Source organism: Saimiri boliviensis, chromosome 18 (genome assembly GCF_048565385.1).
Source record: "Saimiri boliviensis isolate mSaiBol1 chromosome 18, mSaiBol1.pri, whole genome shotgun sequence".
Classification (NCBI taxonomy): domain Eukaryota; kingdom Metazoa; phylum Chordata; class Mammalia; order Primates; family Cebidae; genus Saimiri; species Saimiri boliviensis.
The window spans coordinates 11,082,839-11,103,947 of record NC_133466.1 but is presented as its reverse complement, the minus strand read 5'-3'; the positions used below and the strand labels follow the sequence as shown (position 1 = coordinate 11,103,947).

Sequence of the window (21,109 nt, the reverse complement as noted above, 5' to 3'; positions counted from 1 at the left end):
GGAATTTAAAAGGTTCACAGATTTATCCTAGAAATCAAATGACAAACAACTTTTCCATAAGGAGCATACTGTGCCCATTTATTATAGAATGCAGTTAAAAAAAATATTTTTTGAGGTTAGCCTCTCCAGTTTAAAAGCACTTAACTTGAAACACCTGGACGGTGATGCCATGGTCTCTCCCAAACAGGCTCCCTCATACCAAGTACCATAAACAGGGTGTGAGAATGTTCAATCAATTTCTTGATATAAACCATCAAAGCATTTAATAAAACCATCTCCCAAATTTCCAAAGCATGCATTGTTACTTGGCATTAGGTATTTCAAAATGACAAACTTTGTTATGGTATTGTAAGGCCAAAATATAATACCTATTTACCAGACATACACGTTACAACTAGAAAAAAATTACAAATGTTAAACCTAGTATAAGAATTCCAGCAGGAATTAATGGGGAAAGGCACTGCATCCCTCTCATATCACCACAGAGCTACTATCCACTTGACATGCTTTGAATTCAAGTCCTGTTAGACATGGGGACAGCACTTTCTACGACACACGATTCACAGGTAGATTAATACAACTCAGTCTCCCACTGCCATACTTTTCACTCAAGCGTACAACAGGTATGAATATATGCTATCAGCTTTATTTACAAGCTTTTTCTTGATGTCTTAGTGGGGTAAAAAAACCAACCAACAGTTTCCAAAAAAGTTTTTGGCTACGATTCATGTATAGAAACCACCACACCAAAGAAATAACAGAAACTGATGTCCGACCCCAAACACCTAAACTAAAATGTCTCACCCACTACAAGTTGGCAGTGAAACTGCTATTCTCTGAATTGTCTAAGCTAAACACTACAGAGGAACTTCAGATCGACTGCTTTTGCAGAAGCACAGGTTACATGTTGCACAGTTTAGGACACTGAGTGAAGGTATTCCAGGAAGCGTTCCACCAGCGAGTGCTGTTGCAAAGAGCGTCGAGAATCTGAGAATCTGGGAAAGACGATACGTTTTCCAGATGCTTTCCTGGCTTCCCAAAAGATGTAAAACAAGGGTGTAACTTCATACACGAACAAAGGTTAGTTTTGAAAATCTGTAATATACATGCACAAACATGAGAACATGAGGGAAGAAAGGAAACACGACAATTTCCACGCTGCATTGCTGCTGTTTTCACGACCTCTCTGCACTAGGTGGCTTCCTGTGGTACCTCTTCCCACCGGTAGAGAGTGGACCCTGTGGGCTGCTTAGAAACAGGAAGCTCTCTCCCGAACCCACTGACCAGCCTGCCCTTGGCACAGACAGAACCTACCAGAGAAGAACAAGTACAAAACACTATCATGATCAGTTTTCTCAAGACAGTCCCAAATGTCCTTGTGCAATCACCACAAACTTGGGGATTGGCCCAAGCCATTCCCGGGTGCCATGAACAGTCACTGGTGTGCAGCATTAGAACAAGGGGACATGGCCTTGATTCTCTTCTGAGCAACATGAACTGGGATTTCTGCCACCCCGATCTCGGCTCCCACCTCCGAAGAAGTCGTGACCGGCCACCTCCATAGCAAAAGATTCCTCCCGTGAGTATGATCTGGAATGCATCCTCGTCCCGTGCCAGTTCAGCTGAGGTGGATTGGCGTGTACTCCGGCCTCCTGGTCTGGATAATTTTTGGCTTGGGTCTCTTCATTCGCTCCATCTCCTCTTCTTCCTCCTTCTCTTCATCGCTCTCACATACGTGGACCACCACGCTGGGAGTGGTGTCAGTCGCTGCGTGCAATTCATACTTTTCCCCTAAGGAAAGGAAATAATTGCAGGGTCACTCAGACGAGTCCTTGGGAGTCAAAAGGCAAACATAAAGGAGCATTCAGGGCTCTGCTGGGCCAGCTGCTTGCGTCCATTCAGCTGGGCTGAGAGACACAGCCAGACGTATTTTGGATTTGTATTTCTTTGCTGGCCCATTCAGGAAAAGAGATATTTCCATTGCGCATGACTGTTTCTAGTCAAACATTCTGGGAGTCCAGGCAAATGAAAGGTATAGAAGGAATGCATTTTTCTACTTACACTTCACATGTCCACCAGGCACCTAAACTACCCGGAGAACGCCCCCTCTGTCAGCCTTTCCTCAGGTGTGAACGTGAGAAACTTCGGTTCGGGAAAAAGATGGATGAATATACGCATTTGGAAACAGAACCCCGGGCCTCCCCTCACTGGGCTCCTATTTGAGGGTCTCAGTGCATGCCAGGGAAGGAGCCACGGGAGGCCCTGCAGCAGACGCAGGGGGTGCTGCACGGAGCCAGGGGCTCTGGAAACGTTTTAGACCTCGGGATCCTTGTTCTTAGGACAACTTCTAACCCCCGGCCCAGGAGTGCCCTGCTGTTCTATGTCAGCCTGAGTTCTACCAGGTTGGCCAAGTTCAGGCCACTCTGGTCAGGCAAGGGTGGGGTGAGCTTTCTGCAACCGAAGAACCCGGCAATGCAGAGTGAAGGGGCGGGGGCCTCCCGCTAGGGTGCCGCTCTGGCCACAGGAAGAGTGTGCATCTCTGCTGCTCATGAAGGCAGCTCTGAGCCTGACTCCTTAGTACCCGGGGTTCGTGGCCACGTTATTCTGCTTTCCTGGGCACCTCAGTTCCCTTGTCAGTAAAGGAGACAGTAAAGGTATCGACTTCATGGAGCTAACAGCATGAGTGAGTGCCCGAGGCACTGAGAACGCGGCTCACCACATGCTTGTCCAATCCATGTCACCTAGAAAGAAGGGTGGCCAGGCGCAGTGGCTCACACCTGTAATCCCAGCACTTTGGGAAGCCAAGGCGGGCAGATCACCTGAGGTTGAGAGTTCGAGACCAGCCTGACCAACACAGAGAAACACTGTCCCTACTAAAAATACAAAATTAGCAGGGCATGGTGGCATATGCCTGTAATCTCAGCTACTCTGGAGGCTGAGGCAAGAGAATAGCTTGAACCTGGGAGGCAGGGGTTGCAGTGAGCCAAGATCATGTCATTGCACACAGCCTGGGCAACAAAAATGAAACTCCGTCTCATAAAAAAAATAAAAATAAAAAGAATGGAGGATACGTCGTTACTGGTGTGATGCTGAGCTGTAACAGAATGCCAGGGACGTGCATTTGGGGCAGGTGGTGTGCTTCAACCTGCTCCATTCCCAGGGCGGCCCCGGGACGAGTTGTCCTCCAGGGCTTGGGATTCCTTTGTAGTTCTGGGTAATTGAGGAGGCACCTCACCAGCCACTGTGTGCCCATCACATGACTGATTTCCACTGGGCAAGAGCGGCTCAGCAGAGCTTCCCACCTCCAGCTGTACCGGTTACTCCTCTAAACCTGGAAGGGACTTTTACTCATAAAGAAGATGGTGGTCTTTTCTCTGTCGTACATGGGACTGGAATGTTGTTATAACTGCATTCAGAAAAGCAAAGGAGCTTCAGCTTTCTGAGAGAGAGAATTCAGGATGGGGAGTCCGATGGATTGCTGGAAATGCTGGTTAAGAGCCTCTTATAAATCTCCCTCTTTGCAAGTCTCTTATCTAACTACTCATCAGCCCAAATCCAGAAAGCTCAGGGTTTAGGATCATAATTTGCAAAATCTCTGCAATCCTGTTGGCTGAAAAGCACAAGTGAAATATGAAATCTCACTTAAGCTTATTGTTAAGTGAACCAAGGACAAACTGTTTATTTTGTCTGTTTCCTAAAAAGCCTTCTCTAATAAGCCCTCTGTGAAGGAGGTGGGATTCTGGAGTATGAATTTTTATCAGTAGCACTTGCCTCTGGAAGAGTTGACACCTCTCTGCAGGTGGAGACCCCGTTTCCTCCCATCCCTGACCTCGGGAGAGACTCCACACCCTCAGCTCTGCTCACGGCCCCGGCCAGGCGCTGCCGTAGGGGGAGCACACGCCTCCTCACACTGACCATTTCTGATCTTGACCTTCACGCCACAATTAGCAGTAAGTAACGTGACTTTTGCTTTCTCCCACACAGGGAATTTCCATTTTTCAGAAATGTAATGTTTTCATTATGAAACTGCTGATGGTCCAAGAAAATAACACCCTCAACCCAAGGGAACATCAGATTGCTGGTCAAGGAGAAACGAGGAGCTGATGGTCTCAGCATTTATCTGATTTGCTCCAGGGACAGAGCAGGACAAGGCCCAAACCTCTTCAACCCAAGACCCTCCCTCACACCTGCCTCCTCACTCAAACCCTAGCAGACAGGACAGGAACGACCTACATTTTATGGTTTTCAAAAAACCTGCCCTGAGCCGCTGACAGTGAGCCAGGCACAGACTGAAGTGCTTTTCACTCCGTGAGCTCATCTGCTGCTCATAACTCCACCTGGGAAGGCCCACATTTTGGACAAAGAGCCCGAGGAACCTGCCCCCTCCCCCCAGTGCTCACACTTCTGTCCCTCCAGAGGATGGGAACCTTCCCTTTGACAAGGTCTGCAGAGGACCAGCCCATGGGCCCCGGGGTGGGGCAGCCTGACTGCGGCTCTTCCCTCACTGTGGCCTATGGGTCTCCTTCCTTTAAGGCCAGGTGAGGCTCATGCCTGGAATCCCAGCACTTTGTGAGGCTGAGGCAGGTGGATCATGAGGTCAGGAGTTAAAGGCCAGCCTGGCCAACATGGTCTCTACTAAAAATACAAAAATTAGCAGGGCATGGTGGTGCACACCTGCCATCCCAGCTACCCCAGAGGCTGAGGCAGGAGAATAGCTTGAACCTGGGAGGCAGAGGTTGCGGTGAGCCGAGATCACGCCATTGCACTCCAGCCTGGGACAGAGCAAGACTCCGCCTCAAAAAAAAAAAAAAAAAAAAAAAAAAAAAAGAAGGCCAGGCAAGCGTACAGGAAAGGGTGAATTTACCTTGATTAAAAATAACATTTCTTAAAGGGGGCATCTATGTTCCCTTTCCAAAGTCCGATCCCTCATGCCTATCTGGGGTGACAGGACCTGGCGCCGGGGCTCAGGCCTCCGACGCCAGCTGTGCTGAGTGGAAACGGGAACGGATTCCTGGGACACTACTAGCGGGGCCATGGTGCAGGGCCCCACGATCAGCCCAGTCTCCCTAACCCTGCAGGTGGCACCAAGAGGCAGGCACGCTCCCAGCACAAGGGACAGTGGCACAAAAGAATACAGAGAGAGACTGCTCCCCAAACATGCCTGCACCAGTTCACAACAGCTACAGGAGCAGTGAGGGTACTGCTCTCCAGTGCAGGGAAGCACGTGTGCCTCCCCCCGCCTCCCTCCCGCCTGAGGGCCCTGCTCACCTGGCCCCAGCTTGGAGATAGCATATAAGAGATCATAGTTTATGACTGGGGTTGCGTCTTCCACTTGCTTCCACCCCACTGGTGGAGAGGCGGGAGGGGAGATCAGAAACTGCTTGTCGGGGTTTGGCGGAGCCAGGTGTGAGCTTCCTATGTGTAAGGTCTGAAGAGAGAAAAGCAGCACAGGTCAGTAGCCAGGGAAGGCCTGCAGTGAGGCAGCAGCACCCGACGGCAGCTCCCGGGAGATGGGCAGGTCAAAGTCCAGGCGTCAGGACAGGTGGGATTCCACGACCTATTGTAATATAGTCTGTAACGGGGAGGGTCAAAGGACACCTGAACTCTGGTTATGGTGCAGGCAGGATGACAGCCCCCTCCCAGGGCTGTGGGACTCACAGGCACAGGGACTGCCAAGTGATTATACTTGACCTAGACAGACAGAAAATCAGCACAGGTGACTTTAGTATACGTGGAAAGTTAAAGTCGCTGTCGTTGAGGTCAGGCGGGCTCTTGGAATCAATTTCTCCCTGCTCCTCAAACCACCGGTGCACACTCTGAAAGTCCAAAGACTAAGCAACAGCTTTTCAGGGACAGGGAGCCAGGGCTCCCCCCACCTCAGGCTTCCCTGCCGAGCGGTGGCCCCGAGCCTCCGTCCCTGGACTCCTGATCAGAGTCCCCTCCCAAAAAAAAGCCACCTCCCAGGAGACTTTAAAAATGCTGCCTTCCCCTTGCAGGCTGTGGGGTACAGGTTTTCTCTGCACTTCGCTATTGCCTTCCCCACATTTTCGCAATGAATATGCATTATTTCACAACCAGAAAAGGTCAGAGGAGTAATGAGTACTTATTTGCATAAAATCTCATCCAGGGCAGAAAGGAGTGTACTCACAAGGGAAGCCCTAGGCAGCCAAGGTTACAGCTCAGCCTGTGCCTCCCAGGGCAGAAAGGTTGGGGGTGGGCCAGGGATCCCAAATGCTTTACTTTATACCTGAAGGGCCCAGCAAGTTCACTCCGGGGAAGAAAAGGCACTTCGGCTCTCTGGCGTGGAGCCAGATGAGACTCCTTTCACTGCTGGGAAGCCTTTGGACAGAGTCCTCCCCCATCCCAGCAAGGCGTGTGTGTGTGTGTGTGTGTGTGTGTGTGTGTGGGTGTGTGTGTGTGTGTGGGTGTGAGAAACAGGGGTGCTCAGAGCCTGAGGGAGACTCACTTCACCAAGGACCCGCATTCTAGAAGCTCCTTTCCTCTTCCCTGACAATCTGTCAGCCCCTAGGGACATCAAATGGAACTTTGGGAGCTGCCCGGAAGGTGGGTCACCTGCCCTAGGTTCCCCAGAGGAGGTTCAAAATGATAGTGGGCAGGAGAAAAAGCAAACCCACCCCCAGCTAACCCTCTCCCTGCCGTGGGTACCCTGGGGCGGGGACCCCTGCCAGCCAGAGGGTTTCTTAGCATCTGTGCCCAGTCTGGTTACCCCATATTTTCCTTTCAAGCCAGGCCTAGCAGCCCTGGGTGGATTTGCAGGCATCTTCTGCAGATTCCTCTTTCTCTGCTGAGTGTCCCCAGCACCACAGGGGCTGGGAACCGCTCTGGTCTGCGCAGTCTAGAGTGGGTCGTTAGCTCCAATCCTCCAGCAAATTCGCGGAAACCTGCTGTGCAAATCTCAGGGAGTTTGTGTAGCCATGCCCATGCGCTGCACCCTGCAAGCTCCCCAGTGAACAGGGAAGGCCTTTTCCTTCCCCCGTTGTTATCAACCCAGGAAGGTCAGGGGTGATTTCTGAGGTTGCTTTCAAATGCACCTTGATATCTTCTTAAAACAGGTGAGATGCTGAACATTCAGAGTAGGAACTTTCCCCTTCTCAAGATGAAGTCTTAGAGTTTCCAATCAGCTTATAACATAAGCAACGTAGAAGCTACTTTACAAAAGCGAGGGAGAGGAGGCAGAAGCTTGCATAGGAATGAACCCAACTCACCTGAGCAAAATATAACTTCATTTCCTTTCCCAGAAACTCAGTCTTATGCAGCTGGAGCCTGGCATCTGCTGCGGAGAAGGGGTTGCTGAAGTTTATTCTGACTCGTTTGAAGCTCTTAAAATACTGAAAGGTGATGTCCTTGTCATATGTCCTAAAGAGAGACTCAAATTTGGCCTGTAAAATAACAATAAAAATAAAAGGGGTTGAAATTTACCTGCAAATGACCTTTGACTAGATGATGTCTTTCTTTTCTTTTCTTTTCTTTTTTTGGAGACAGAGTCTCTCTCTGTCAGCTAGGCTGGATTGCAGTGGCATGGTCTTGGCTCACTGCAACCTCCACTTCCCGCAGTTTCCATGCCTCAGCCTCCAGAGTGGCTGGGACTACAGGTGCCCGCCACCACACCTGGCTAATTTTTGTATTTTTAGCAGAGCCGGGGTTTCGCCACGTTGGCCAGGCTGGTTAACTCCTGACCTCAGGTGATCCGCACGCCTCAGCCTCTTAAGGTGCTGGGATTATAGGCATGAGCCACGGTGCCCAGGGCTTCCTCAATACATTTCTTAAATGAGGAAGTGGATCATCAACCCTTTCAAGAACTCCTAACTTCTTTCTTAGAGAAAAGCCTTTCCCATTTTAGGAGACTGTGGCTTTTTAGTCCTAATGCAGGTAATTTTACAAGAAGGTAAGAAGGTATGATTTACGGCATTCATCTAATCAGCAGAACAATTGCCGATACATAGATACTTCTTATGGTAACAAACTTTTTTAAAAAGTAGGATGAGCATTTTCCAGCGTGGTACAGTTTGATAATTTGTTCCCCATCCCCCCCAGGTTTCTCTGTCCTATGACCTCCCCCTGCCCCCCCGCCCATGTTTCTCTGTCTTATAAGCCTTCCCTGGCTAGCCAACTCCAATACCGCTGTTCAGCTCAGAGCGATGTTGTGTACATCAAATGTTTAAGGCTTAAAAGCACCACAGGTAACTTGAAAAAAAAAATGCTGACTTGTAAAATAACGAAGTTGATAGAAAGTTTTTTGTACTTCTTAAAATAAGTAGTTTAAAAAAATTTCCATGATTGTTTTTATCTCAGTCTGTTACTTTTTAACTCCAAAATGATCCTGGTTTAAAAATTAATGTTCTGCAAATGGACAGTTTCCTGCATCCTGGCTTTCATGTCTGTGCACATCTTGCTCTGGTGCCATAGGGCTGGTGAGAATTAGATGTCATGAGCTCTTAGAATGCAAAGCCCGAGGTGGGGGATGACAAGTTTAGGTTGCTCAGGGGAGAACCCCCTGGGCTGGATCCTGGAGTGTGGATGTCGGTGGCGGGAGAGGGAGTGTAACTGGTGGACAGTCAGAGCTCCAACGAAGACCGCATGGGCTTCTAGTCGCCGGGTTTTGTGAATCTTTTTACCAGGAGAAAACACTTAGGAGAGTTTGTGGGAGCGTGTGTGAAAGGCAGAAGAGGCTGGCCAGGAGGAAGGGGATGGCGCAGGGCGTGGATGGTAGGCAGCGTGGGCAGAGCTCACTGAGGACCTTGGAGAAGCTATGGAAGGCGCAGTGTCTCAGCAACCGGAGGGAGGATTTGGGATAAGAGAAGAGAATGTCTTCAGGAGTGTTACTGCTAGGAAGCGTGCAGGGGACGGGTGTGGGGTGGGCGCATGGGCGGATGGTTCTTGCTCCACATGAAGCTGAGGATAGGAATGGGTAGTAGCCGGTAGCCAGTCTCTGCCAGGCAGGTCCTTAAGCGGGAGTTGGAAGAACCCATGACCTTGCTCTCCTTGCATCTCCAGAGTTTCTTGAGTTTATGAACACTTCTGAGACTTTCCCACGAGGGGTCCTGCAGAGGCACGTGTGAAACAGTGCAGAGCTGGCGGGCAGTGGAGCTCAGCTGGCCGCCTCTCACTTTCCCCACCTCTCTTGAGCACGGGCAAGTTTCTGGCAAAAGTGTGTCTTTGTACATCTGGAATTTTGCATGACCTCATCAATAGGCACTGTGATCCACCGTGTAGTTGTGAAGTTATGATTCAGAATTTGGGACAGATGACTTTGAAGAATATTTTTAGAATACAGGTTCAGGGCTTAGGACCAGAACAAAAGAGAACTCACAGTATCTTTACAATCCAGATTACTATGATGCCATTCTCTTACAAAATAATCTGATTTGTTCTAATAACTGATATCTAGTTATTGTACTTGTTGGATGGCATCTCTATTTCATTTAAAGAAACGATTTTACTCACATAAGGCTAATGCTAAGTACACTAACTTTAAAAACACAGAATGTGCTCTGTGATCTAGTCCAAACACTACGGTTCCAGCTCATAAGCATCATATACAATTATGGAGTTACATTCGGTTTTTGTTCTTTTCTTTTAGGGGAAAGCGCGAACGCAGTCCCCCACTATCACAAATTATGCAGTCGAGTTTCCCACATTTGGGGAAATCGCAGGGGTTCAGCACATCCAGAGTGCAATGGATAAGCCTTGCCCGGGGAAAACCACCCTCGTGGTCATGGAATCTCCCCTGCCAGGTAAGTATTACATTTGATTTTTTAAAAAAAGAAACCTTTGCATGTCCCAATATGGCTTTGTGTATAAAGCATGTAACACCACCAAGCACAAACACCACCCCTCAAATAGAACATACAAGATTCATTCCTGTACAATATTACTAAAGCTCAATTAGATAGCTGGGTAGCTACTGATGAAAAAACTTACATTTTAATCCAATGAAGAAGAAAAGTATAATGATTAAAGTGACCCTATTAATCACCATCAAAGAGAGCTGCTGCCCAGGAGGCACACTGATCTCACACTTAATTTCTCCAGTTTTTTTATTTGCTCTAGCCGCATTTTCTCTGTTAGAGAAATCTGGGAGCTTGAGGCCAGGCCCTTGTAATTACTGCAAACATATAAATATCTTTATAACATTTATTTCCTAAGATGAAATGAAGTGGCTCCCAGATTCACCACTCTGGCTGTAAAAGTAAAGCACTATTCATGTCAGAAGAGGCCTCCTCCTGAAAAGTTTACTTACAACATACACAGAATGAAAAACATGCAGCGCCCCAACTCTTGCCTTCCTAGTTAGCTGGTTCAGGGACATGGATGTTGTCAAATACGGAAATCTTTACAAATTCCTCCCTCAGTTAATTCCTCAAGCAACAGTTTTTGATTTTCAAGGCTCAAGAGACTTTGGATTTCTTTCAAAACCCCCAAATCCACAAGAGAGCCACCTTCCCCCACATATTTCAGTTAATAGTCCCAATTAGCAGAATACTTTGAAAACTAAAGAAAATCACGTTATATTAGAAGCCTTACCCTGGTTTCACTTTCGCTGAAGATATCACTGTTTGCCACACAGGCAATCAGGGAGCTAAAACTGTAGTTAAAGTTTCTAAAATGCATCTTGCTTTTTCACAGTGAAAGCGCTAGAGACCCACGCAGTCAAGCCCTTAGTGAGATTCCTTTCCAAGAGGCTGTAGGTTTCTTCTTGAGCCAGTGCTTATAAAGCAGTGAGGGCCAGCCCCCACTCCCTGGGAAAAAAAAAATGCAGCTTCCACAGCATCCTGTTTGGACAGCAAATTCCTGAGTCAAGTCCTGCATGCTTGCAGGCAGACAGGGACAAAGTGTAAGTTTCTACTGGAAAGAGGTGACGTCAACACCTTAGTCATTTTCCCTATGCTAATTAACTTTGCTTGGGGAGAATGGAAAAAACAGCTGAGGTTTGCTTCACAGCTGCTTTATCAACCCCTCTTGCAGCATAGTTTCCACTGGTAGTAATTCCATTCAGCTACTCAGACAACACGCTCCTCGGCCGAATGGGACGACCCTTCTTAAGATGGAAAATGTTACAGAAGAAAAAGGATGAAGGTTTGTGGCAGTAAACAGCAATTAGACGCTAGGGAAATTTCAAGGCTTTGGGAAACCTGGAGACCAAAGTCTGGGTGACATGCTGGATCCCAGGAATTTCCTGAAAACCTCAATCAAAGTTTCACTTTGGGCTATTAGAGAAAACATTTTGAAATCTGTCTTGGTCAATAAAAATTTTAAAGGAAAAAAAGAGGAATCGTTTTGAAATGTAGTTAAAAAAATTTTTTTTCCCAATAACATTTTATTGGATGAATGTTCCAATTTCCACTTGTATCCCACAGTGGAATGCAGCAAAGAGAACCTAAAACAATCCTAGGATTTTCATTTAAAAACTTTATTATTATAATTTGAGAACTGGGAATATGCAACACTTGGATCATTTTCAAACCTCTGTTGAATTCAGGCAAAGGACACAAAAATACTTGAGAGAATCTAGCCTTTGAAACTGAGCAAAGAAGCATTAACCCATTTAGGCCAGACGTTGCAATTTTTTGAATATTTGCAATCAGACCTTGGCAATGACCTTGAGCAGTAGGATATAAATAATGCCCACATGCTTAGCATTCCAATAATGGAACACTAGGCATAAATGGGTTAAGAGGTCCTGCTTAAAGGAAGGGAAGAATAAATGGAAAGAATGTACGCTATAATTGAAAGGGAGGATGCAAGGAAGATGCCTGGTTTGGAGAAGTACACTGGGATGCAAGACTGACTCCAGTTCTTTCAAAAGGTTGTGACTCTTGAGCCTTCTAAGCATTTTACCAGTTTAGATCTTTACGGCAGCCTGGGTCCTACATTCTTCTCATCCTCTCCAATTCTATTATCACCTAAAAGCACTCAAGTAATTTAAGCAATCCCTAATTTAGGGGCACACAGGGACAGCTCTCAAGCTTCCAGAAGTTAAATGGAATCCTGCCATTCACATTTAAAAATTAACTTCAAAGAATCATTAAAGTCAGCCAATAATTTAAAATACATGTAACAGGGGGAAAAAAAAAAAAAAAAAAAAAAAAAAAGCAGGGCATTTCGCCTTCCAAAAAAGGAAAAGCAAAGTCCTCTTGGATGAGCGAGTGTTGCTTAATTTCAACACACTGTGCCTTGCTGCCAATTGTAGAGTTATGTAAGAAACCAGTTACGGTGTTTGCTTTGCCAAATTACCCATAACTCCCAACCCGAAAAGACATACATGCATGTATTCCCAAAAAGTATAGAACACTGAACAGTGCAACACCCATCAAACACCAAGGGGAAGAGGCCATCCTGGATGATGCTGCATTTCATTTTCAGTACAGGGAGGCTTTGTCTGTCTGGCGGGCACCTGAAGATTGCGGTGGCGGGCAAGAGAGACGACAGGGCAACAGAGGTGGGGGCAGAAGACACGGTCCGATGTTCCACTCCTCCAGAGGGGCTGGAACTTCTCTGATGTTCCCTCCCCCATTCCAACTCTTTGTCTCCCCTTTTCTCTTCTCCTGGTGTGAACCTGGGCAAATTCCATTAAAAGGTGATCAGAAGAGACAGAAGAGGCTAATTTAGACAAAAGGGGCTAATTTCACTGTCTTCTTTTTTCTTTTAAAATCATGACACAAAGTTCCAGCTCAATTTTGTAAGCAAATCTCAAGCAACCCTGTTTATCTGAGACAACAGTATGGGCTCATCCAAATTTACAATTTTGATTTTGTAATATGGATGGAAAAAAAAAAAAGAACAGTGTGGTATTTGAAGATTGTTCAACTGCCTTTGCTCATAGAAATGATAAATCTTTCACTAGATTGCCCCAAACCAGTAATTCTGTATCTGCCTTTGAATTGATTGGTTCTATCTATCTGAATTGAATCTAGTGAACTTCAACACTTCCATTTTTAGATCAAAAGTAAGAGCTGGTCAAAATGGTGGTGGCCACTTTGTAGGGAGGTTGGAATGCATGTTCTCTGCCAAAAAGTCACTGGTTCACAAACTGTACCAGAGCCCTGGGCCAGGGAGAAGGCACTTAGGATCTGCTACCTTGGTTTTCCTTGGCTAAAATGTGAGAGGTATGGAGCAGATTTGAGTTTTCAAAGCGTGTCGTGCCAAGTAGCAGAAATCCTTAGTGGCACTGGACACTCTGGTTGACCAACAGGGCAAAGCATAGGGTTTCCTGGGACGTCTGTCCCTGTACCCATAGGTGAAACTGCCTTATGCTCCTGTCAATGCCCCCTCATCTGCTCATCTGACGATACTTGCTAAGAATGTCTGTCTTTGACTGCTTGTCTATTATACAGGAACTTGAATTTCTAAAGGTCCTATGCAAATGAATTTACTTTATAAATAGTGATTCTCCCCACTGAGAACAAAAATGGATCCAAAGCAAGTATTTAAAAAGTTGACTTTCCTACTGGTATACTCCTTGTGGTTTTGGAGACAAGTATATTCCTGATTGTCGCTTGCTGGTTGGATGTGAGTGACCTGAAGAAAGCAGTGCCCACAGCAAGACCTCTGATAAGAGTTTGGCTGTGTCCCCACCCAATTCTCAACTTGAATTGTATCTCCCAGAATTCCCACATGTTGAGGGAGGGACCCAGGGGGAGGTAACTGAATCCTGGGGGCCAGTCTTTCCCATGCTATTCTTGCGACAGTGAGTCTTGCGAGATCCGATAGGTTTATCAGGGGTTTCCACTTTTGCTTTCTCCTCCTTTTCTCTTGCTGCTGCCATGTAAGAAGTGCCTTTTGCCTCCTGCCATGATTCTCAGGCCTCCCCAGTCACATGGAACTGTAAGTCCAATTAAATCTCTTTTTCTTCCTAGTCTTTGGTACGTCTTTATCAGCAGTGTGAAAATGGACTAACAGAGTCTCATTAGAGCTCTTGGTTAGCATTCTAAAAACTGCAATAAACTTGGTAAAACTGAACCCAGCAGTTAAAATAAATGAACGTATTAGCCAACTCAAAGCTTTAGATGTTTTGCATTTCTTCCATTCACACCATAAAAATCATAAATGAGTCTCTTTAACCTGCATTTGCCTCCTCTGGCTCCAAACAGTTAGAGCATGTTTCCCTTACAAAGTTTCTATTTTCAGTGAGGAAAAAAAATGAAGGTTTATGATGAATTCCATCATTCCCATTACAGCATTCTGAAAGCACAGTTCGGATGACTGCAACACATCCATTATTAACTCTAAGGAGTTGACAACTGCACCAAGAATGTGCCCGCTGTGAAACTGTCTACAACATAAACTGATCAAAGACAGAAACTGAGTTTTGACTCAGAAGTGCAAACCAACGCTGAGCAACAAATGAGGCAATCTGCAAAGGCTCTCTTGTGAATGAAGATGAAGACAGTTACATTTTATTTCAGTTTTTTTGCTTCTAAGATAGTGAAATAGTTTTACTGTTACCATATGTATAGCTGTTCCCTATAGAATGTGGAGCATTGTTCCCCAGCCTAAGTAACTATTTAAAAAAAAAAGTCTCCAAAAAACAAAAACAGAAGGGTTTGCTCTCTTCCTCATTCATCTTTACCACTTTGCAGTCTACAGGGTGTTGTGAACTAAGGAGAGGGTTCTTATCCTTGACTCGTAAGAGGGATTAATATCAAATTCAGAGTTATGGTGAGGATTGATCTAGTGATGGAGGCAGATCGCCTAGCACAATGCCTGAAGCACAGGTGAGTTGGCTTTTGAGTCCCCATTTCATTGACACAGATATTGAGGTTCAGAGTGACACATATGTTTGGGAGAGCCAGAACTCACTCTGGGCTTTGATTGCAGATTCCACACTTGTTCCAAGGAACTGCGCCTGCTAGTGCCAATGCCCTGTAGCTCATTTCCCCATCTCTCTGGGTGGTCCAGGGCATCTTGGATGTCCTCCTGGGTGCCTCCAGGTCCACAGAAAGCCCTGTGGGTTCTCTATCTCATCCTCTACCTTGCACAGTGCTGCGGGCAGCCCTTGGCAACTGCGATACCTTCCCAACTGGCCTCGAGGAGGCCAGTGTCTTACAGCTGCAATATAGTGTGCAAGTCTCACACACAAAAATCCCTGATGCTGACCAAGCTCAGTTACGTTCCTCTCCCGCTATACAAACTTCGGTGATAAGCATCATTCCTGCTACAGGCCAGGCAGACTTCAAGGTCGTCTTGTGTCCTTCTTGTCACATATCCTGCCAGTGCCGGTCTCACCCTGATGCTCCTCCAAGACAAGTGGCTTATGTGGCTCACGACACACTCCCCTCTTCTCTTCCTTGAGTCTCTGCTCCTGCCCTCCCTCTCCCTGGATTATTTCTCCTTTCTCCCGTTCCCTTTCTTTCCTTATTTTAAGATTGAGCTCAGGCATGTCTTTCTCCAGGAAGCCAACCACGACCATTGTGTTAAAACACATATTATTCAATGACACTTGCTAAAGGACGGTGAGGCAGACTTTATTCAGGACGGCCACAGTGGGGACAGGGACCACCACAACCAGGTCTTGCAGTGGGGGCTGGGGGTGGGGTAGATGGAGCTCGACTCCGAATACAGTGCGGTAAGTGGCAATTCGTGGCCAAGGAACAGTGTCAGCGTCAGCGGTGGAAAATTCCTAAGAGGAAGCATCAACTTTATCCACTTTATTTATCTATTTAACAATTCTAAAGTATTTACTTCTTGCCTTGACAAAAAAATTAAAAATATAGGAACACGGACTGACTCCTCTTTAGGAGAAAAGGGTTATATGTACAGCTACAGAGAGTTACAGTTCCTCCTTTAACAAAGGAAAATATTAACCAAAAAGTGCTTCATTGATCAAAGAAGGACTAAGAGCTGCAAGCATTTATTCACACTGTACATCAGACTCAAGAAACCCGTATCATAACCTCTTGGCACCCGTCACTAGGAACTGCACAATCTTCAATTAGACCAACTTTTCCCTAGCTGCACAACTAGATGACACAGAATGTGGAAAAGAATACACCCTGTTTCACCACACTCAAACTCTGAGCAACCTGTTGCCACGGGAAGTCACAGACGCGCTCAGATGCTCTGGGCTTTGCCTGGACTGACAGCACCATGGAAGGCTTCTGGGCCATGCCTTAACCACACCCAGGCACACACGACAGCTCCCCGGAGGTGTAGACAAAAGCTCGTGCAAGTTAATGACACCAAAATTCAGAGAACTGCATCAGCGGGGACTCATCTGATGCAGGCCAAGAGCCAGAATTCACCAGGGCCTCAAAGGGCCATTGCTGGTGTGACAGTCTGAAGGGCAGCCTTTGTCTTTGGTTTGAACAAATGCCAGGCCATTCATTTTGGTCACAGGAGATGGTGCAGGGTTGTGATGATGTTTCTCGCGGGCCTCAGGGGAAGTGCTGTGCTTGAGGGCCACATGTGTGCTCAGTGCATGCCACAATCCTGGCTGTCCTTGCTTCCCATGTCCTTGCTGTGGGGAGCCTAGCAGGGTGCCAGGCACAGGCCTGCACCATCACGTGGAGACCGGGGGGCCCGGCCACATGGACACTGCAGAGGCCCAGGATTCTTCTTATGGGAACACTGCAGAGCTCTCCAGCACCAACCCCACGACATGAGGAAGGGCAGACTCAACTGAATGCACGTCCACCTTAAGGACCTGTCTTTAGGGCATGTTTTATAAAGCGTACAGCATAGAGGAGAATTTGTCTAGAATTTACAAATAAAATGCTTTACTGGCAGATATACTAAAAAACCTTTTATCAATGAGGTTCATAATCCAAAGCATTTGGAGACCATGTGTCTAAGCAGCAGTGTGATTAAATTCCCAATTTTCTTTAGGCTTTTTCATGATAAGCAAGTGTTAGAAAGAGAACAGAAGAACATTCTTCTTGATATCTTTAAAGGAATTTCTATTTTTGTCCACTTTTAGGGAAATCAGGAAATGGGCTCAGGAGTTCATTTCTCTTAGTATTGCTTTCTTATTGGTACAATTTGCTTGGCCACAGGGAAGGGCCACCATTTCAAAGAAAATATAAAGCAAAACACATAACCTTTTTTTCTGATGGGGTTTGAAGGTATTAACCCGAACACCCTGGAGAAAATAAGGGAGATGCTGGTTCTCCAACCACAGAGAATATAAAACTAAGAATTCTAAAATCTGAAATAATAAAATTGTTAAAAAGAAACACTTTGAAATTTAGTTAAGTATTAATCTTCTGTAAAAAAAACACAAGAACTGATATTAAACTTCAGCCAGGCACAGTTCTGATACTTTGAAAAAAATAAGAAACCCTGAATTATCTTTTGATGCTTTGCATGAATTAGTACAAGAGAGTTTACAAATATATATTTCTGGGAAAACAGAGAACTTTCACTCCTTAGATAAAAAATCTGAATGGCTGATTTATGCCAGTGACCAAAATGATGGCTGCAATGGTGCCTGCTCTAAATTCATGTTGCTAAAAGTGAAAATGCTAAAGACATTTTTTTCTTAGCAGAACGATGATCATGATCTGTTAAAACTTAGAGTAGAAATAAAGAAAAATTCTTATTATAAAGAAAAAATAATATGAAGGAGAAGAAGAAAAGAAAATCCGTACTTGGGGAGAAACAGGGAGGAAGAGTGTGTACAGATGTACATCTTAAGACTGAGGTCATAGTTTGTACTAGATTTCATCTTGTTTGTGAAATTCCACGTGCACTCAGAATTCCATTAACTCTTGTTCCTTAGTGCCTCAATCTTTCCTTAATATATAAAGGTTAAATACTCCACTGTAACTTCTTGGAAACGCACTGCTTGCAATGTTTAAGATGAAAAAATAGCCATAGGCAAATCAAAACTCTACTTAATGACTTGGAGACCAGCAGATGAGGATTAAGGGAGGTAATATTTATTTAAAGACTACTCGGGCCAAAGCCACCCTAATTAATTGCTCCTTATTTGGTCGCCCTTTCTAGACCCACCTTGCTTTAATTACTGACTTTAATTTCTGCTTTGATGCCATTCTCAGCCAGGGGTGCAGTACTGCAGCAGCAAAAACCTGGGCAAAAATGGTCACCCAGGAGTGGGCTGGCTGTGGTCCACTCAGGCCCAGGGATCACCAGCGTCTGGTTAGCCCTCATCCCTGCGCTAAGCAGCTTTCACAACCCCTTGGCTGGTTCATTCTCAGCAAGTCAGTCCTTCACACTCAAAGCAGGAATTCTCTCTTGGGTTAATGCTGCCTGGAGAACCGTGCTCCTTCCACTGCAGCATTCCGTACTCTCTTTGGAGGAAGTGACACAACGACTTCCTGGGAGAGCAGAGGCCGGGTCTCGTTCCAGGAGGTTCTCCCAGGGAGGCTGGCATAGTTCGGGGGTCCAGGCACACGCCACACTGGCCCCTGGCAAATGGCTGGCTGAACGTCAGCAGAGAAGTAAAGGTGAGAAGGTGGTGAGAAGGTCATGGCAGAAACGGAATACAAATGGGCAAGATCAAAATCTGCAGCTCTTCAGCAAAGACCGAAAATGGCTTTGCTAAGTAGTGTTTCTATCCACATCCAGTGTTAAAACTCTGGAGGCAGCTCAGAAACTTTTTTTTTTTTTTTTTCCCACCAAGTGCTGGGAGAAAAGTGAGTTATGTGCTCTTACCTGCTATTTCCATTACCATCCACATACCCTGTTTCCAGGTCTGTAGCTGAGACGTCCCAACAGGGCCACTGCCTGTGCTTCCTTTCTAGACTTTCATTGCATTCTTTGCTGGTAACTTAAAAGCCTGATAACAAGTCACACGAGGAACATGTTCTGTCATCTTCATGAGGGTCATCAGTGATTCAAAAGATACTTAAGGAACAATAAACCACATATAAAAAACCAGCAAGACCCCATCACAACCTGGATATTAACTCTTGTCTACCCAAAGAGAGAACAACTGTGCCAATCTGGTTCATCAGGAAAATCTAGGTGGTCCTGTCAAGTGGCTAAAACGTGGGGACACATCTTTGCACCGAGTAGCTGATACCAAGAGCTGTTTAGTTTTCTCATGGTGAGCTGTAGCCCATCAACATTAAGGGCAACTTAGTTGTCAATATTAAAAATTGAGAGGTGTCACACAGAAACAGAATTTCTGACTTTTTTTGGTGGTGGTGGCGGAGGGAGATGTGGCAACCCTGGGCCCACAGCACTTCGCTGTGGCCGAGCAGATGCCCCTTGTGGGGAAGCCACGTTCTCCAAATACCCCAGGCCCCATTGCTGTCTGTGGTCTATGTGCCCCTCCACCAATGATGGCTGCTGGCTGACCGGCCCCCAGGGCATTTCAATTTGTGGCTTAATTTGGTAATTCATCAAAAACAGATTAGTCACCTGCTAGGGCCAGCCATGGTGCTAGATGCCAGGTGTAAAGGCAGAGAAGCTTATCCAGCCCTGGGGCTCAAGCTGTTCTATGTCTCACCATTTATACTGAATTATACATGTAGAGGGCATGGCCCTCACTTCCACACAGCAATTGTGTGTGTGTGTGTGTGTGTGTGTGTGTGTGTGTGTGTGTGTGTGTGTGTGTTGTTATAACCAGTCCTTTTATAGACACATCACAACATCACAGTCTCATGGATGACTCCCTGGGCATCTGCAAAATGTTTTCTTCCACTCCTGAAACTATACTGTAAATACCGGGGAATAGTGGTGACATGGTTATAGTGATGATCTTGATTCTGCTCAAACATAAGCCACAGTTGGTTTCTTTAGCTATTATTAAGAAATGATTGAGCCATACCAGAGAAGCAGACAGCATGCCTGAGAATCTAACCTGTAATTCACTTACAGATTTCTACAGAATTAGCTTATGATTCATGGAGGTAAAAAAAACTTTGTCAGAACTGGCATTAGAAGACACAGAAAAACAATCTGAAAGGAGTCTGACGTCCAGGTGTTTTCAGGGTGTGGTCTTCAAGATAGTTTTTTAAAAGATCATTCTGAGAAGACAGCATTTTAAACTGCTCTTGTAAATATCTATGGTACATGTTGTTTCTTATGTTGAAAATGATAGGAAGTTTGTGCCTGCTTCATCCATTTAAGAACCCCTCCCTGTTGGTCCGAGCTGCCCTGGGCTCTTCCATCCTGAGGGAGGACACAGTGGCTCTCCTGTCCTCTGTAGAGGTGACATTATGTGGCACATACTATGATCAATCACAGCAACCTGCCAACTCCCCAGCCAATTCCCCACGCACTCCCCAAAATGGTTACTGGCTGTTTCCAGACTCTGAGACAGAGGTTCTTATGCACGGGAGGTTATTAGGGCGAGGGGAGGGGAGGGGAGGGAAGGGGGGAAGCAAACTGGGCAGAGGGAGAGTGAGGCTACCAAGCGGTCCTAGTAGAAGCCTAGCTGACCCTATGGGAGCTCTGAGGGTGAGACGACTCTTGTTGGAGCAGGAGGACTGGGCCTTGATACTCCCACATTGGTTAGTTCTGGGAAGAGGCCACCTTGAGAAGGAAGTGGAACTTGGACAAGGTGGCTTTGCTCTGACCCAAGGGGGCTGACAGTCAAGGGAGGCCGGGAGACAAATGCTGTTTTTCTGAAGTGACCTGGGGCGTTTCACTGTGACCAGTGCACCAACCAGCTAACCGACCAACCCACGAGGCTCAAGCTCCAGAAATTAGAAGGCTCCAGACTTGCACCCTACGTTAATCATCTGAAATCTCAGAAATGTGACAGCGTTTAATCTGAACACCACAAAAATGTTGCTGATTCCACTCCAAATTATTAGCTCATCATCCATGTAAGGAGCTTCAAAAGGAAGATTAGAAAGATTAGTGGTACGTTCAACAGTTTAAACCTTCAGTATAAACTGCATCAACTAAAATCCTGGATATTGACCCAACAATTTCACTCCTAGGAAATAAATCATTCTAAAGAAATCTTCAGGCCGGGCGCCGTGGCTCACGCCTGTAATCCCAGCACTTTGGGAGGCCAAGGCAGGCGGATCACGAGGTCAAGATATCAAGACCATCCTGGCCAACATGGTGAAATCCCATCTCTACTAAAAATACAAAAATTAGCTGGGCGTGGTGGCATGCACCTGTAGTCCCAGCTACTCGGGAGGCTGAGGCAGGAGAATTGCTTGAACCCGGG

The 21,109-nt window shown here is 46.2% G+C and overlaps 1 protein-coding gene and 1 non-coding gene across 3 annotated transcripts in view; both read right to left on the bottom strand.

Annotated features, from left to right (window-relative positions):
* Window positions 1-231: 231 nt before the first annotated feature.
* The window catches only part of RCAN1 (regulator of calcineurin 1), a 91,597-nt gene continuing 70,719 nt past the window's right edge, over window positions 232-21,109 (bottom strand). The window contains exons 1-4 of one of the 2 annotated variants that reach the window (XM_003927636.4): window positions 10,546-10,906; window positions 7,227-7,400; window positions 5,269-5,428; window positions 232-1,791 (exon numbers count right to left, since the gene is read on the bottom strand). In XM_003927636.4, coding sequence (XP_003927685.1) covers window positions 1,619-1,791; window positions 5,269-5,428; window positions 7,227-7,400; window positions 10,546-10,632 — 594 coding nt within the window. In that variant the 5' untranslated portion in view covers window positions 10,633-10,906 and the 3' untranslated portion in view covers window positions 232-1,618. Of the gene's footprint in view, window positions 1,792-5,268; window positions 5,429-7,226; window positions 7,401-10,545; window positions 10,907-21,109 lie in introns of those variants that run through there. The other variant, XM_039480442.2, reaches the window with a different exon arrangement.
* Window positions 9,599-9,763, bottom strand: LOC120368476 (U1 spliceosomal RNA). The gene has a single exon (XR_005582592.1). It is a non-coding gene; the product is annotated as a U1 spliceosomal RNA (small nuclear RNA).